This window comes from Puma concolor, chromosome A1, assembly GCF_028749965.1.
Source record: "Puma concolor isolate L17-30 chromosome A1, mPumCon1.1.hap2, whole genome shotgun sequence".
Taxonomy (NCBI): domain Eukaryota; kingdom Metazoa; phylum Chordata; class Mammalia; order Carnivora; family Felidae; genus Puma; species Puma concolor.
Window position 1 is genome coordinate 50,893,193 of NC_141667.1, and position 17,027 is coordinate 50,910,219.

A 17,027-nucleotide genomic window follows, 5' to 3' on the forward strand; every position below is an offset into this window, starting at 1 on the left:
ATGGCTACAAGCATGAAATGATGCAGAGAACACAGGAGGAAATAAACATGAAAGAAACAACCCAGGGGAAAAACTAGAAAGGTTCAGTCGGGCTATTTGAGGTGTTACTTTAATTTTATTGAGGCAATTTCTCCATTCTCTAATTGCATAAACACTCATGTGCCAACATGTGTAAGACCACATGCTAATTGTGGAAAAATTATAATTAATGAGACATGTAAACATACACAGACACAAAACAAAATGAGTCAGTGTTCGTTCTGCCACAAGTTCCCTCTATCCTCTCCCAGGAAGTAACGAATGGGTGATGGGAACAAAGCAGGTTAAATCTGAGATCCAGTAAGGAATTTGTCCTTGCTGATGGGAAGAGCTATTCTTCAATGCAAAAATTAACTCTGTGGTGGTCAAGGTTGCTGCCCATATTTAGAGGAGTCTACCTACTTGAGGACAGTTGGAGACTCACAGGGAAGAGCATATGTATTTGAAGGACAGTATGGACCTTGTGTCAGGCAGCTCTCATGCCTTATAACAGAGAGCACTCATTGGGATGGTGACACTGTCACCAGGAAGAGTCTGTCAGAAGTCATCAGGTATAGAACTGAACCAATGAATCTCAACTAGGAGATTCACTGACAGAGAACACTGACAAATGTCTGGAGACATCTGGGGTTGCCATGACTGGGCTAGGGCATGAAAGAGTTTCTATGGATAGAGGCAAGTAACAAACTGTTAAACATCCTACAATGTGCAGGACAAACCTCCCCTCCCCCATAACTGCATAAGGATTATGTAGTCTAAAATGTCAATTGTGCCTAGGTTGAGAAACCCTGTACTGAAATAATGATCCAGTTTTAGTTTATCACAAGTACTTTCTCTAAAAGCTTACATTTACATTTTATCATTTGCAAATTAGTTATGCATACAAAACCTTGTTACTCATATGTTGTAAAATAAGCAGAATGATAATTTTTACTCCATCTTAGAGTTGAGGAAACTGAAGCTTTCCAGAAATTCAGTTCATGCCCCCTCATCTCAGTAGCCCTTCTACTAAGTGAAGAACAACTATTTTATCTGCAAAAATAAAGCTTTCTAGACTCTATAAAAAATAACAGACTGAGTTGGTTTCTCATCCCACATAAGAGCTACATCCTATAATTTAAGACCTTTAGACATTTTACTAGCAGGTCCTATGAGGGAAAACAAAGCCTCAGAAGTCTTATATAAGTACTCTTAGGTCCCCAATGTCACTAAAGTCTACCTTTAACTCTGCTGCCCTGAGAAGCACAAGAAAGTTGATCCTGATATTTGTAAGTCATGACATGTGTCTATTAGACATGTTTATTAAACATGAATTGGTTTGTGCCTGGATATGCCTTGCTATGATATAACCCAGGCTCGGTCAAGGGAGATAGATATATGGCTCATCTTGGGGCCAAAGCAAGCTGCAAAACAGTTTATAATGAAACCCAATCTCATGTTTCAAGACACTGAGCAATATACACCTAGTGACATCACATGTTTTGTTTACCAGCAAAGCTAATCCCACTCTACACACAAAAAAATCATGTGTGGGAAGCAAAGCACCCAAGTCTACCAACTTGGGGTCAGCAACTAGCCAGGAGAAACATTCTCCAGGAAACTAGGAATCCAGGGATTCTCTTCCTCAGATCTCTCAGGACAAAAGGTGGCAAGGCCAAAATGATTTTACAAAAATTCTTCAGAATCTTGGGAGAGAATGTCTTCTTTCTACCAAATTTGTCTTATTAGTCTCTTTCATGAGACTAATAAGTCTCACCTCTCAAAAAAAATCATCTTGGAGACAAAGAGATCTTGACACCTAAAAATCAATGCTTGGAGCACCTAGGTGGCTCAGTTGGTGCTGGACTCTTGATTTTGGCTCAGGTCATGATCTCATGGTTTGTGGGTTCAAACTCAGTATTGTACTGTCAGTGTGGAGCCTGCTTGGGATTCTCTCTCTCTCTCTCTCTCTCTGCCCCACCCCTGCTTGTGTTCATTCTCTCTCTCTCTCTCTCTCTCTCTCAAAATAAATAAGTTAAAAAAATTTTTTAATAAAATACAATAATGAAAATCAATGCTCAGAATCATCCCATCCCTTTCTCCCATGTGCGAATGTACAGCTAAAATTCTTCAAGATCCTCTCAGAGATCATACACGTCAATCTACACTTCATGCTGACGAACTATACCCAACAATATACTTTAAACACCATGCTGTTTTCACTGAAAGACCATATGGACATATATATCATTACATCACTCTGATAGGAAAACTAACATTGATCATGCAAAGAGTTAGCCATAAAATGAGATGGAAGGCAACACAAGTCTAGAACCTTGCTCCTTAAAGTGTGGTCCATGGCATTAGCATCACTTGGGAGCTTGTTAGAAATTTAGAGTTTCAAGCCCACCTGAGACCTCATTAGCAGTTTAACAAGATCCCCAGGGCATTCTTGACACTTCTGAGTTTGAGAAGCACCACTATCTAGAACTTAGCAACCTTTCCTAAAACCCAACTACCATTTGTGTCTTCGAAATTAACACTTTACTTTCACATCTTCTTCCATCAGTAAGTGTATAATTATATGAGGTGAACATACCACCCACATATGGTGGCAGATCTGACTGCTGCTTGAGGACCTTCACACATGCTGTAGAAGGACGTTGCTGACACGGAACTGAGTGTCACCCATATCACTCTAGATGTGCCCACCTGCATCAGGGTCCATTTTTAATAGACACTTACTGCTGACAATTTCCAGGATTGGAAGAGGAGTACAAAGAGAAAGGAAGGAAGAAGAGGGCATAATTCTAAAACAGAACAAAGATCTTATTTAAGAGTTTTCTACTTGTAAAACTTTAGAAAGAATGCATCATTTCTATGTACTTCACTTACCCTGAAGCGGTTGAAGCCTAAGAGTCCATTCAGGAAGCCAAACTAGGCTCAAAGGACATCACTCTCTCAAACAGTGAACGCAGGTGGTTTGGTCCCAATTCTTCCTTCATAAAAACAACTCCAAGAGCACAGAGACCTGGGGGACCAGGAGCCTCACCTGCTTTTTACGTCTGGGGAAATAACTAGACTCTATATCTTCTTCTGCCTAAGACTTTTTTTTTTTTTTTTACCCTCTCCTGATACTCATGCCATTATTGAAATTTAAGAAAGACAAGACAAACCCACCTGGAATCTCCGCATGTCACGTGGATTTCCTGCATTCTTTAGGCAATTTTGGTTACATTTGAGGAAAAATTTCAAGAAGAACCTGTGGAGAAACAAATTATCATGGTTAGCATTTCAGTCCTGACACGGAAGGGGGGAGAAAAAGTAGTAAGCCGCGTCTGGGCTGTGCATTCTATTCTCCGCAGATTTTCTGAAATATTTAGAATGGTGTTAGAGTCACTATTTTGTTGAAAACTTTAGCCTTTGTTTTGCATCCAAGCTGGACTTGTTCTGTGAAAGAAACGCTTTTAGTGCTGCCAACAGATCTCACAAAAGAATTAAGCCCCCAAGGAAGTATTTTTACTCAGACAGAGGGAAAGTCTTCACCGTAATTTAAGGTAGGTTCCAATTGGGTGTAATTGCCTGAGAATTACTCATGGTCCCCAACAACATGTAATTTAAGCCCCGTAAATTAACAGATGATGAACCAGCAAAATGTATGCTGGATGAATATGGGTAAACACTTTTTATTTCAGCATCTCCAAATAAAATCGTCTAATTAGTAGTACCCACGAGAAGTAGATAAGATTCACATACTGACTGAAGTCCTTTGACTTCTCAAGTATTTCCTATATGTTTTTCTTATACTGCCTACTATAGACAAAAGCTATTTTGCGAATGAATCAGAACCTCACTGCCACCTTGGTCCCTGAGTTGGTTCTAGGGTGAGATTCATGGGTTTTACTTGCTAGGGTGACCAAAAGTCCCAATTTCCCAGGAACAATCCCAGTTTACACCAGCTATATTACCGTAAATATTATGGTACCCACGTTAACTCTCAAAAGTGTCCTGTTATGGATGATAAATTAGATGGTGACCTTATCACTTATTTCTTTCATTGTAGTTGTTAAAGTCCATTACACAAAGACAGCAGGTATCAAAGATGTACTATTAGGAGATTAATGCTGGCAATCTATATGTTCTTCATTTGCTCATGTTTGGGGAAAGAAGCATTTTAATTTTTTTTTTTCAACGTTTATTTATTTTTGGGACAGAGAGAGACAGAGCATGAACGGGAGAGGGGCAGAGAGAGAGAGGGAGACACAGAATCGGAAACAGGCTCCAGGCTCTGAGCCATCAGCCCAGAGCCCGACGCGGGGCTCGAACCCACGGACCGCGAGATCGTGACCTGGCTGAAGTCGGACGCTTAACCGACTGCGCCACCCAGGCGCCCCGAAAGAAGCATTTTAAAAGCCACCCTAAGTTCTCCATTCCCTTTTACTTTTAGGCCTACAGATTTCAGGCCCAAATATTTCCCCAAAACACCAGAATGCATTAAAATGCCAGTCAGTTAAATTTTTCCGGCATGTTCTTTTCTTCACCTTTCTCCCACTTCAAGTCACCTTTTCCCACACTGGAGTACAAAATTCCCACCTCAATGCACACAGTCTGTGAAGAACTATCAAGCCATGATGCCTCAGTCTGAATTTAGCTCTGAGCACAGAGTCTATTAACCAAATAACACAGGGGTCCTCAGTAAGGAGAACATAGCACAAAGTCACATGAGATTTAACTGGTTTCTGACTACTGAACTGAGAGAGGTCCTAGAAGAATCTCTCTCCTCCCCGGTCTCTTAGAATCTGGCAACAGAAGAATATGGTGTGGGAGTAACTCTGAAAAGTGACGATAACTTTGTCAACTAAAAGAACATTTTAAAATACAAACACTTCCCTGAAACGACGCTTTCAACATCGTGCACCATTCAACCACCCATCAATAAAAGGAAACCTCTGAATAATCATTTGCCCCTACTTCCAGGTTCTCTCCATAGAGGCCAAAGTTTATCAACACTTCACACAAGATAAATGACTCGTGGAACACCGCTGAAGCCCAAACGTGTAAAATGGAATTGGGCTCTGGCACCCCTTCCCCAGTACAAAGAACAGCACAGTCATTCCCGCCAGCAGTCAGCTGGTCCTACTCAAGTCCCCTTTCAATAGGGCAGACTTGGAAAGAGAAAGATGTTTGAGGGAGTGGTCATAACCCCAAGTGCCTCAGCATTGTCCTTTCCTCTGAGCTCTCAGAAGGCAAGAGCTGGGTGGCCCTGTGATCACACATGGCTTTCAGAAGCTGAAATGGTGAAGCTCAGGGAGAGAGAGAGTCGGCCATCTTGCTGGGGTTTAAGCCAAAGGCACCTGAAACGTAAAAACTGGCTGCCTCTTTCAAGCACAGCTGGTTGGAAGGGCATATTTAAAAGCCACGCCAAGCCTCAGGGGAGGACTGATTGCCACGAAACTGACAGTGAGAAACAGTGTGGTACAGAGGAAAAGCCACAGCCTTTAGAAATACCCGGAATGGGGTTCACATCCCAACTTTGACAGGTACTGACTGCTTGTGTGATTTTGGATAAGTAGGTGAACTTCTCTGCTCCACACTTTCCTTATCTATAAATTGGGTATAAGGACAGTCCCTACCTTATAAGGCAATTGTAAAAATGAACCATGATAATGCCTGACACATGGTAAGCATGGTGATGGGGCCAGTAATAATAACGGCTCCCATGAATTAGGTGCTTAACATGTTCAGCAAGGTGCTGAGAACTGCAAATACATTTTTCCCATTCAATCCCCCTAAATAACCTCTGCTATCAATCCCATTTTATGGATGAACACATTGAGGTCAGAGAAGTTGAATAACTTACCGTAAGGCTCGTGAGTCTGGAACTCAAATTTGGACAGAGCCTGTGTCCTTAACCATTATGCTTATAGTAGTTTTAGTAATAACAGAAGTAGTGAAGTACTGATATTAGTGCTAATTATACCATCAACAGTAATTGCACCACAATGGCATTTGTGCCAATAAGTGTACAAATAAGAATAAGTATTGGTATTATTATTTCCATACCAGTAGCATAAATATTGTGGAGGGAGACATCATCGCCATTCTCCCTCCAGTGCCCCCACCCCTGATTCCCCAGGGCTGATAATATTGCCGCGGGTGTGTGTTTTAGACATTTGAGCCCAGACCGACAGCCAGATTCAGGTTGTGTTAGAAGAAGCTGTCAGCACACCCTCTGGCATCTTCAAGTCAGACAACTGCTAGCCACCATGAGGGGGGCCATCTGGTGCCAAAATGGATTTTGAAAGGCAGGCAAACAGGACGCTAGCTCTGCCAGAGAGAAACAGAATCAAGGGAGCAGGGGATCTTCTGCCTTAACGATGAGCAGGGGCGAGGTGCCTGTCAGCAGCCCATCGTTAGCACAAAAGCTATGCCGGGCACACACCGGATCCCTGTTACCCTAAGCTGCCCTGTCACCTGGCATGCTGCCAGAATCTCCTGCCCGCCCTCTCCACAGTGGATCGCTTGCTGAAATTGAAGGCTTGGCCATCTGTCGCAGGGAAGAGACGGCATCAACGGGTGCCTGGGGCCTCACACAAGCCCTTATGTGGCAAAGACGCTCTGAAGGGCCTGTTCTTTTGGGGAAAGCCAGCCTTACCCCAGAGGGAGCCTCAGGAATTCTTTCAAAGTTTCCCCTAAGTACATGCCAAATGCCTGACCCTTTCGGATCGCACTTCCTTAAAGGAACTGAGAGGACTTAGAAGTAGGAGTTAAAAATATCCCCACTGAGGGACAGAGTTAGATGTAGCACACACATTTTGGGGATGATTTATCAGGCTGTTTTTAAGGCATTTGTAAACGGGGGACGCATGCATGTCTGCTGGCCTATGGAGAAGATCTCAGATTCTCAGGGGGCTTTTAACAAAGCGGAGGTTATTGTAACTCAAAACCTCAATTTTGTCTCATGAATTACCACATTTTGTGTGGCGGATATGTTTGATAAAGTGTTGTCAGGAGAAAGAGTGTGACAGCCTTATTTGAACCGTGGGAAATGAACTAGAGACAGGACAAAGCCCCTATTGACCCTGTAGAGTTCCAAGGAGTTCCAGAAACTCCAGGAAACAGCCCAATCAGAACCAAACTCCAGTCTTTTGGGGGGGGGGGGGGGGATGGAGAGGGTGGGGCAAAAAACCCAACACCTTTCTGGTAACTTTCAATATGAATAATATCATCTTATGTTCATACAGTGTATTATGTGATTCAAAGCACTTACATCTCTAGTATCTCACTAAATCCTCATAGAAGTCCTATAAATTAAGCATGCCAGGAATCATCAACCTATTTAAAAGGAAGAAAACTAAGACTCAACAAAATTAAGATATTTATCTACAGTCAAAACTAAACTCATAACCTATATTGGTCAAAAGACTCCTTATGGTATATGTTTGTTTCCATGAATTGCAAGACTTTCTAAGTGACCTTAACCATCACTTAGTTTCATTGCACATATGAAAAAATTGAGAGATCAGAAGACATGAGAATAGCCACACAGTTATAATAGTTACAACAGCTGGAACTACAACCCACATGTTCTGACTTCTAGTTGTATGATTTTTTTCAAGATAATGTAGCTTTTCAAAAGCCAACCCAGTAAGAGCTCAACAGTTGAGCCATTGAGCTTTTTAGAATACTAAAAATTAGGAAAGTGGTGGTCATAAAACCAAAAGTGACAGCCTATTAAAAGTTGTATTTAGGTTCCTCAGTCAGGCTAATGTACAACATTAGCTCATCACTGAACATTCACTGAACCAAACACACACATTTGTAGAACAAAATTGCTTATTCAATGGTTTACTTGTGTCACATTTTACCAACCAATAGATAGTACATTGGGAATTCTTCTATGTGACTAGCAGAGTACTAGATACCAAAGATACCTCTAGGCTCCCCCAAAAGGAAAATTCTTTGACGTAGCCAACATGTTTTGATCCATCTATATGAGGATGTAAAATAACAACAATAATAAAAATCATCTCTGTATACCCAGAACATGACACAAGACTCAGAACCCAGTGGGTTTTTAGTAAATCTGTTCACCTAAACAGAATCCAGGACTGCCAAGGGATAGAAATGAGAACATTCTACAATAAAGACAACAGTAGAGAATTTTGGACAAGAACTTGGGTTGGAGATAAGATCCCCACGGGTAAATTTCTGCAGTGGCCTTACGAAAACATGAAAATAACAGTACTTCTCTCCAGGACCCCTGTGTGGCTTTTGTCATAATCCTAACTTTACTGTTTAATTAATTGTGTGACTTTAGAGAAATTACTTAACTTCCCTGTACCTTAAATTTCTCATCTGTAAAATGTGGGAAATAACAGAACCTGCTTTAGAGGGTTATTGAGAATAAAATGAGTAACGTATGTGAAATGTTTAAATAGTACCTGGCATAGAAAAAGAGATAATTATTTTCATCATCATTTATTTATGGCAACTGCTCACTGCCTAGCACTAAGAATGTTCAGATTTTCAGGTACAAAAAGTATTCTTCTGTCTTTGAATGTTAAGGTTAAGAAAAGAAGCAAAGACCTGTGTAACTGACGAGAACTACAGATTTCATTGAATGACCTACAAAAAGAAAAAAGAAGAAACCAAAGAGAGACAATAATGACTAGAGCAGTTTTACCCAAAGGCCAAGACACATAAAGGAGAGAGGTAGCAGCTTAAATCATGGAGGACTCCAGCTAGTCAGAACTGAAGGGCACACACAGTAAAACCGACCATTAGGCGACAGCTTGTACATCATTAAATATTATGCAAAGCATTGCAATAGATCTAGGGTGAGCAGGTTGACTTTTTACCTCCTCCACCCAAATTCTGAAAAATCACGTTTGGATGTTTTCAGCTGCTATCATAATGTCTAGGCTGGAAAAGAAAAGCATCAAGGCACACCTAAACCAAGACATAAAACCCCCATTTGCAGTCTTAAGGCTCCCCAAAAGTTCCTCTGACTTATGCCCACAGATGGTTATGTGGCAGATGATCCTTGCCAAAGAGATTCAGGACACGGAGACTCACTCTCCCCCAGTGCAGGAAACAGCTGTGTGGAAACAACTGTGGGGCCCCTTCTGTGTGAAGTTCAAGTTGCTCGCACACACGCTAACTGGAGGGTACAGAGGGAAATGCCTCACGAATCAAAGGGCCTTTTTGGAGAAGTCCTTTCCTTAGACTGCCCCATCATCTCTGCTTTGATACCGAAGCATAGAACCGCCTGCCTCCATGATCAAATCTACTGCCCAGACATACCCAAGGAAGACTTTCCAGGAGTATGAGTATTCTCCCAAATTGAAAGTGTTTAACCAGAAGGCAACTATCCCTACCCAGACCTCTCAAGTTGCCAGGGGCTGTTTCAGAAACGCCATCACTGTCCCATCGTCATCATCCGTGAAGAGGTAAACAAGACTCCCATGGCCACAGCCATGAAAAATAGGTCTCCCTTGAAAACAGAGGAGCCAAAACAGCTAGAAAGAAAAACCTCTACTTTCAATGCCAACACTTCTGGGTTCCTGGTACACAGAAGAAGTTGTAGAGTACAGTTCATCCATGTGAAAATATGATACCCATAAGTCTGCCAAAATCCCAAGGATGCCACAAGGGCGGGCTGAGGAGGCCAAACCTGTGTAAGGGCAAAGGTCTCTCACCACCAGGCTGACCACCTTTTCTTTTCTGATATTAAAATGCACTAGTGAAAGAGTATCTGCCTTGACTCAAACCCCTGCAGTTTTGTTTGAGAGCAAGGAATGAAGAAAGAAAGAAACAAGAACCCTGAGGGGATTCTTTGCAGATGAAGCAAATTCTCTTCTCTCGCCCCACAGTGGAAGGTGGAATGGTACCAAGTTGTGGCACTATATTGGGGATCCCTGGGGGAGAGCATGTGGCTGCCCGTATTACTGGCTACTGACTTCAAGGAGTTTACTTTTTCCTTTGGCCAAGATCCCTCAGATCTTGGGCATTTCTGGAAAGTATTCTCAGCCTGAAAGGATGAACATGATCAACTTGAGAAGCATTTGTTACCTCAGAGTTTGGCCTTGATGAAAGGACATAATTAGTGGCAAGAATTTATAAATAAATAAATAAATAAATAAATAAATAAATAAATAAATAAATGTAAGGTATTGGGATAGAATAGCAGCAGATGAAAGAATTTAAAAATAGCTTTAAGGGGGCACCTGGGTGGTTCAGTCAGTTGAGTGTTCGACTTCAGCTCAGGTCATGATCTCACAGTCCGTGAGTTGAGCGCCATGTGGGGCTCTGTGCTGACAGCTCAGAGACTGGAGCCTGCTTCTGATTCTGTATCTCCTTCTCTCTCTGCCCCTCCCCCAGTTTCTCTCTCTCTCTCTCTCTCTCTCTCTCTGTCTCTCTTTCTCAAAAATAAGTAAGCATTTAAAAAATAAATAAGTAAATAAATAAAAATAGCTTTAAGAAAAAGCATTCATTGCACATAGATCTCCTATGCTAGAAGTCAAGTCTGAAAGCTAGGAAAAAGCATCAGGACAGTGAAAAGGGAAAGAGGGGGACAAATAACCAATGACCAATCTGGAAAGAATAAATTGAAACTTTTTAGAAATGACAGAGAAGGGAAGTGAGAGCAAGGATGCTGCAGTTTAACGCCAACTACAAGGTTTGACTGGAAATTAAGTGAGAAAGTATGACACATCCAACAAGTTATAAGCTTGTGTGTTGTAGAGAAGGCGTTCATCTTCAGGGATCCTCTTTTACAAAGATTACTCAAGTGCCAAGTGTTTCTCGCCAAAAGTGCATTAAGGTACAAACACTGGCCCTTGGCAGGAATGAGGTAGATAACAAACTCAAGTGTATGTTTGTCTTTCTCGGGGCTCGGGACAGACTGAAGACATATCTGTCTTAAACCATTTTTCATTACAAGGAACGTGATCTTCAAGGAATCACCCAGCACAGAACTCCTGCAGACCAGGGGATAAGACTTGAGACATTCATCAGGTCTTGGAATCCTGGGTCACTAGTGAGACTCCCTCTCCAGGTCAGAAAAGAGGCAAATGAGAGTAGCAACGTTGCTTCAATAACAATGTCCTGCTCCAGAAAGCCAAGCATAAAAAATGAGATAGGAGGAGCCTCAATGCCTCCACTTAGTAGTTATTATAGCAAATACATGAATATACCATGTGGAGGTGTGGAGGCCCTGTTCTGAGTGCTTTAAATGTATTAATTCATTTACTCTTCACAACAACCCTATGAAGTACTATCGCTATTCTCATCTCAATGATACTGAGATAAAATACTTAGGTAATTTGCCCAAGGTTTCCTATCTAGTAAGTAGTACAGCTGGGATTTGAATGTAGGCAGTTTGGGTTTGAAGCCCACATCCACTAAACTACAGTCCTTCGTATGTTATGTATATATTATATTATATGGCAGCACACATCACTGACTATGTCTGACTATACTCTTACTACCATTTTCAGATTCATTCAAAATTAGAGATAAAGTCAACATAAAAATTTCTGGTATTGTCACTAGAATATTCCCAATTATAAATTTTAATTTGTTTCAATTTTGCCCATGACCACTCTTGCCTGTTTCAAATGGATTTTAACTATAATGAAGGCCTACTCAGTGGGTGGGTCTGGTAATAGAGCCAAACCAAATTTGGAGAATGATGGCCAAAGCGAAACCAATATAATCTGGGTCTCTTGGGAGGAGTCAATGAACACCATTTCAAGGGTTTATTCATACATTATGTAGCTACCAGTCCCACTAGTCACTATCTTTGAATGTCTTTTTTGCAGACAGAAAGCCACAGGTTGAAAATCAAAGGCTTTTAATACCCCTCTGTTTAACACCCCTGTGTTTAAAATTTTAAAGCAGATTCATTTAGAATCTGATGTTAGAATTTCACTTTTCCTCCCGAGTCCTCAAAAGGTTTCGATATTAATTTCCCTTGTGAAGGTGACAGATGTCAGAGAGAGATCAAAAAGTTCAAATCCAGAGTAACTGAAGCATATGGGTTTTCTGGACACTCAACTCACTTTTTCTTCGAGATGTTATGAAGTATAAACATTCAGTACCATTCACTTGCTCAACTGACAAATATTCCTCAAAAGCCTAACATGTACAATTATTCTCCTTTAATACCAATTGTATTAAGATCATAATTACTTTGGTTCAAGTTTTCCTCCAAAAGAAAAATAAAAGAGAAGGAAAGCACTTAAAATCAAACTTCCAGGAAAACTTCTTGACTCTTATGACAATAGGGTATTTGAGTATTTGCCAAGAAAGGTCGAATAGCCATGGATCAGGGAATCTTTCAAAGTTCCCACAGATGTCCACATTCTACCTTTCCAGACACATTGGCCCTCCAACATTCTTTGCTTCAGTCACATTGAGTTACACCCTGTGCCCTGAACATAAAGTTTCCTTCCTGCCTTCACCATAGGCTGCATTCCTGGGCCTGAAATGCCTTCCCTAATTTCAATACCATCTCAGCTTCCCATAATTCTACTTTTCCTTACAGAAGCAGCTTAAATGCCCTGAGCCCATGAAACCTTCCCAAATACCCCAGCTGGAATTAACCACTTCCTCCAACATTCTGTTACAGTTCTTGTCACAATTGGTCTTCACGTATTGTATTCCAGGTACTTAAGTAATCATGTGCTTCTCCATAACACTGCAGACACTTTTAGAGTGCCATTCTATTTTCCACAGCACCTAGTATGGCTGCATAATAGAAAACAGAAAATGCATATCTGACTTAAATTGACTGTAAATATTAATGGCAGTAACTTTAAATTATAGCACAAAGATTATTTGTTCTTCTTTCCCTTTTCCCTATATTTTCTCAATTTTCTGTAAGTAGGATTACTTTAAGAAAAATAAACAACTTTATTGTTGTAAAAACTGAAATGTCACTCAGCATAGAACCTAGGGAACGTTGCCCCCATACTGTGATGGATAAATTAAGAACTAAAAATGATGAGTGTCTTTGCCAAAGCCTTTTTGCTCTAGATTTGCCAGTTAATTCAAATGAGAAGAGTTAAGAGCTACCCATCTTACACTTTGTAAAATGTAGATCATTTATTAGTTTCACATATGCATAATTCATAAAAGACTATCAACTGGGCAGATTCCACACCATCAATGTCCTCAATTTCCTACTTAAAACAATTCTCAACATCAAAGTTTAAAATATTATCTCTAAATTAAATTTGCCATTGTTCTTAAAACATTTAAGCATAACCCAAAGGTACAAAAGGACATGTAACTAATAATATGAAATGTATCTTCTCCCTCCAAAATTTTACATAACCTTCTAATGACTTTGTTGAAAACCAGTGATTAAAGCTCTTGATGGTTTGCTATTTCTTGGTTCAGAGTGCATCCTTAACTCATCCATTTATTCATTCAGCCCATCTTTCACTCAGTAAGTATTTACTAAGCACCCACTATGTGCTAAGCACAAGTACAGAGACAACTCTGTTCCTGCCTTTATGGAGGCTCACCAAAGTATACTTCCCAGGGCCACCTGCATCAGAATTATCTGGGAAACTCACCTTGGTGGGAGTAAGTTAGGGGGTAAGATACTCAAATAATTTTCATGTACATTGAACCTTGAGAATTAATACCTAATTTATTTTTAAAAATCAACAGTAATGTTAATACTATGTAATAAATGCAATGATGGAGTTATGCATCAGTAATAGTGAATTGCAGAGAAGAGCTAGACATCTAATCATGTGTCACTGAAACTCATCACAATAACTTATGTCAAATCACCTCTGAATGAAAAGAACAATTGAATTCTCCTCACCCATTCCACCTCATCTCCAGCACAAGCCACAGAAAAATAAAGGAGTTTCTGGTTGCCAGAGTAAGCAGCTATTTGACAAATTTTTGCTTCAAAGAAAAGAAACAATCTCACTTTTCTACCAAAAATATAAAAAAGAAAAAAGAAAAAAGCCATCGGCTGAAAAGCTGTGTCCCAAGAGAAAAATCATAGTCTTGCTAAAGATGAAAATTCTTTTGAAACCTGTTTAAATCATCATCATCCTTTTAAAAATCCACTCCATTTGTCTGTTCACTTTTCTGGACACTTTCCCCGGCTCAATCTCAGCATCCCATCCTCGGCTCACACACCACTGGGGATAATAAATTTAATTTGAGCAAAGGCTCTCATGGAAAAAAAAATTACTGCATTCCAACACATCACACAAGCCAAGTTCAGACAAAAACAAGTGACTCCTTAATTTGGATTTAAAGCTCAGGATCAGTCTCCAAATAAAAATGACCAGTGAGCATCATGCCCATAGAGCACTGACAATAATCTTATGAGCTCCAAATTATTCCAGTTTATATTATAATGATCCAATAAGTCTGTGTGTTCTAGTCCATAAAAATATAAAAAGAAATTTATCATTTTAAAATCATAATGCAAAATAGAATCTGACACTTTATTAAGCACTATTTATCATGATATCATAAGGATGCTGATGGAAAATGAAACTAAAGCAATATTGTAGACGAACAATGACACAATTTAGTCTTTCTGAGGGTGCTTTGTAGCTCACAGGTCATACCCTCTTGCTCTCCCTACCACATGTCACTCTCTAACAGCTTAAACCTGAAACACTGGAAACAAAACTCCAAAGAAGCTGTTATCATGAAAATTGGTCAAAAATTTAATAAAACAAAGAACACTAGAATGGAATGAGAACTTACAGATGATCTAGTCCAGATATTCTTAACCTAGAGACTAGTGGATGATACACTGGAGTTCTTGAACACCTCAACATTGCATCCAAATTTTTGTAACACTTTTCTGTAGAATGGGTCCAGGGTTTTCACAGGTTGTGGAAGGAGTCTGGGAATTGACTGCCCAGAATCCATTCCCCCCTATTTTGATAACTGTCCTCTATTCTCCTTTTGAAAAACTTCCTCACCATCACCCAAGAGTCCTTGTATTTCAGCAGCACAAACTCATTCCAAGCTTAGACGAGAGTAGTGCTTATGATCCAGGTCTGGCTAGTCACCTGGCTAGATCCAGGTCTGGCTAGTGGTGCTTATGATCCAGGTCTGGCTAGTCACAAACAGGTCTGGCTTGTTTGGGTGGCTAAAAAAACATTGGGTCCTGGTCTACTAGAATTGAACCTAGAAAAATAGAAAGCTAGGGTTGCTTAGAAACTCTGTACTAAGAGATGAATCCATAATAGAATATAATCCCTTGTCCCATCTAATAGAGATCCTATCCCTGGGATAGGTGGGCAGGAGAGAAGATAGGGGGAGCTAACATCAAACATCAGTCTCCATAAAAGGTGGAGGTGTAAAGATGGATATGCTGACACAATGATGAAGCTGAGAAGGTAGCAGAAGGGAGGGTCCCAAAAAAGTGTGTAAAAGAAAGAGAATATTATATTCTGTCAAGCCCTGGTAACTTCAGGCTATACAACTTCAATATCCTATGGCCTCTTCTTAAGTCACTAATATATAGTATATATATACTATATATATATATAATATATATAGTTCAAACATTGATGTTACCTGCTTGGAATATATTATATCTAATATATCATATATATTATACATATATTAATATACTTGGTAGGTATAATACATATAATAATATATTCTATACAATATAATATATAATATATTCCAAGTAGGTAACATCAATGTGTGAACTAAGCTGCATGTACAACCACAGACAGTGTACCAGAAACTATATGAATGGAAGAGTAAATCCCTTGTCTACAATGGACAGCCTCAGTTATCCTCCAGTCAACTGACTCCATGGAGAACATAAGGACAGTGTTGCCCGAGCCTCCCCTCTCAAGAGAAGCTAGAAATATAGGTTGTTAAGTGCGGAATGTGCCAGTCTTCCAGGCGATATACAGGCCAGACAAAACAAATCTGAGAGAGGGGTCCCTGTTTGCATCTCTTGTTCTAAGCTATAATAACCGAAGTAGCAGCAACTCGTTTGTCTGGGAGGCTAGGGTAGGCCTTCTTTGTGCCCAACTTTGAGTTTTAAAAAGTTATAATGAAAGAAGAACCCCTGTGGCTCTGCTAAATGGGACTCCTCTCATTAAGAAAACAAAAGTAGTTCTTGCTTTTAAACCAATGGCTTGTTTTCTTTTGTTTTATTATTGCTGAGAATCCTTGCCACCTGAAATCCAGATGTGGTCAAGCTTGATTTTCTCCCAGACCTTTGGCAGCTAGCAGGTTGGGTGAAGGGAAGGTTCGGAAAAGTACCTGCAGCCGGAAGCAAAAGTGAAGGCAGTGCATATTTACCAGCATGCGCTGTCCACAGACAGCGAATAGAGAGACCCAGGAAAAACCTCCCATGCCCTCCTGTTCACAGCTGGATTTCCCAGGGCACTTAATTCACTCAGAAGCAGTAAGTTTTAGTAGCATTTTACAACCAATTAACCATGTAGGAAACAAAACACCTGACTCGGTGCCTTCCTCCAGCTTCTGAAGAGTCTGTGACCTCAAAAGTCAGCAATTTGGAACTTTCTCTATGAAAGAAAACACCATCAACCCAGTATAAGCAAATTTATCCCTTCTTACTTTTAGTGAGAGGACACTTGAATCTGCTCAGGCCTCACTGGCATAAGAATCACTCCTATTTTCACATAAAGAGTCCCCACTTCACTCAGCATGTGCCAGGCACAGGCATTTACAGGAATCATTCCAATGAATCCTTACCACAACCCCATTAATTAGGTCCTAATAATATCCCCATTTCGCAGATAAATATACTGAAGCCAGTGAGGTTGGTAAAAGAGCCCAACCATAAATGGCAGAACTGAGATCTGAGGTCAGGATACCGTCCATAAAAGAGAGCAAGACTATATTATTGGGCTCACTGTTTATGGTTGGACCCAGTTAGAAATTAAACTCTGTGATTAGAGCAGCCTTCCAGTATTATAGGAATAAACCTCTTTGGATGAAAAACAGATATTCAAACTTGTGCTAAG

At 40.3% G+C, this 17,027-nt stretch overlaps 1 protein-coding gene across 12 annotated transcripts in view; it reads right to left on the reverse strand.

The window, feature by feature from the left end:
• Positions 1 to 17,027, reverse strand: part of EBF1 (EBF transcription factor 1) — a 389,133-nt gene that overhangs the window by 140,627 nt on the left and 231,479 nt on the right. For all 12 annotated transcript variants that reach the window (XM_086705112.1, XM_086704851.1, XM_086705046.1 and 9 more), the window contains exon 7: positions 3,199 to 3,280. In XM_086705112.1, the coding sequence (XP_086561238.1) occupies positions 3,199 to 3,280 (82 nt within the window). The remainder of the gene's footprint in view (positions 1 to 3,198; positions 3,281 to 17,027) is intronic.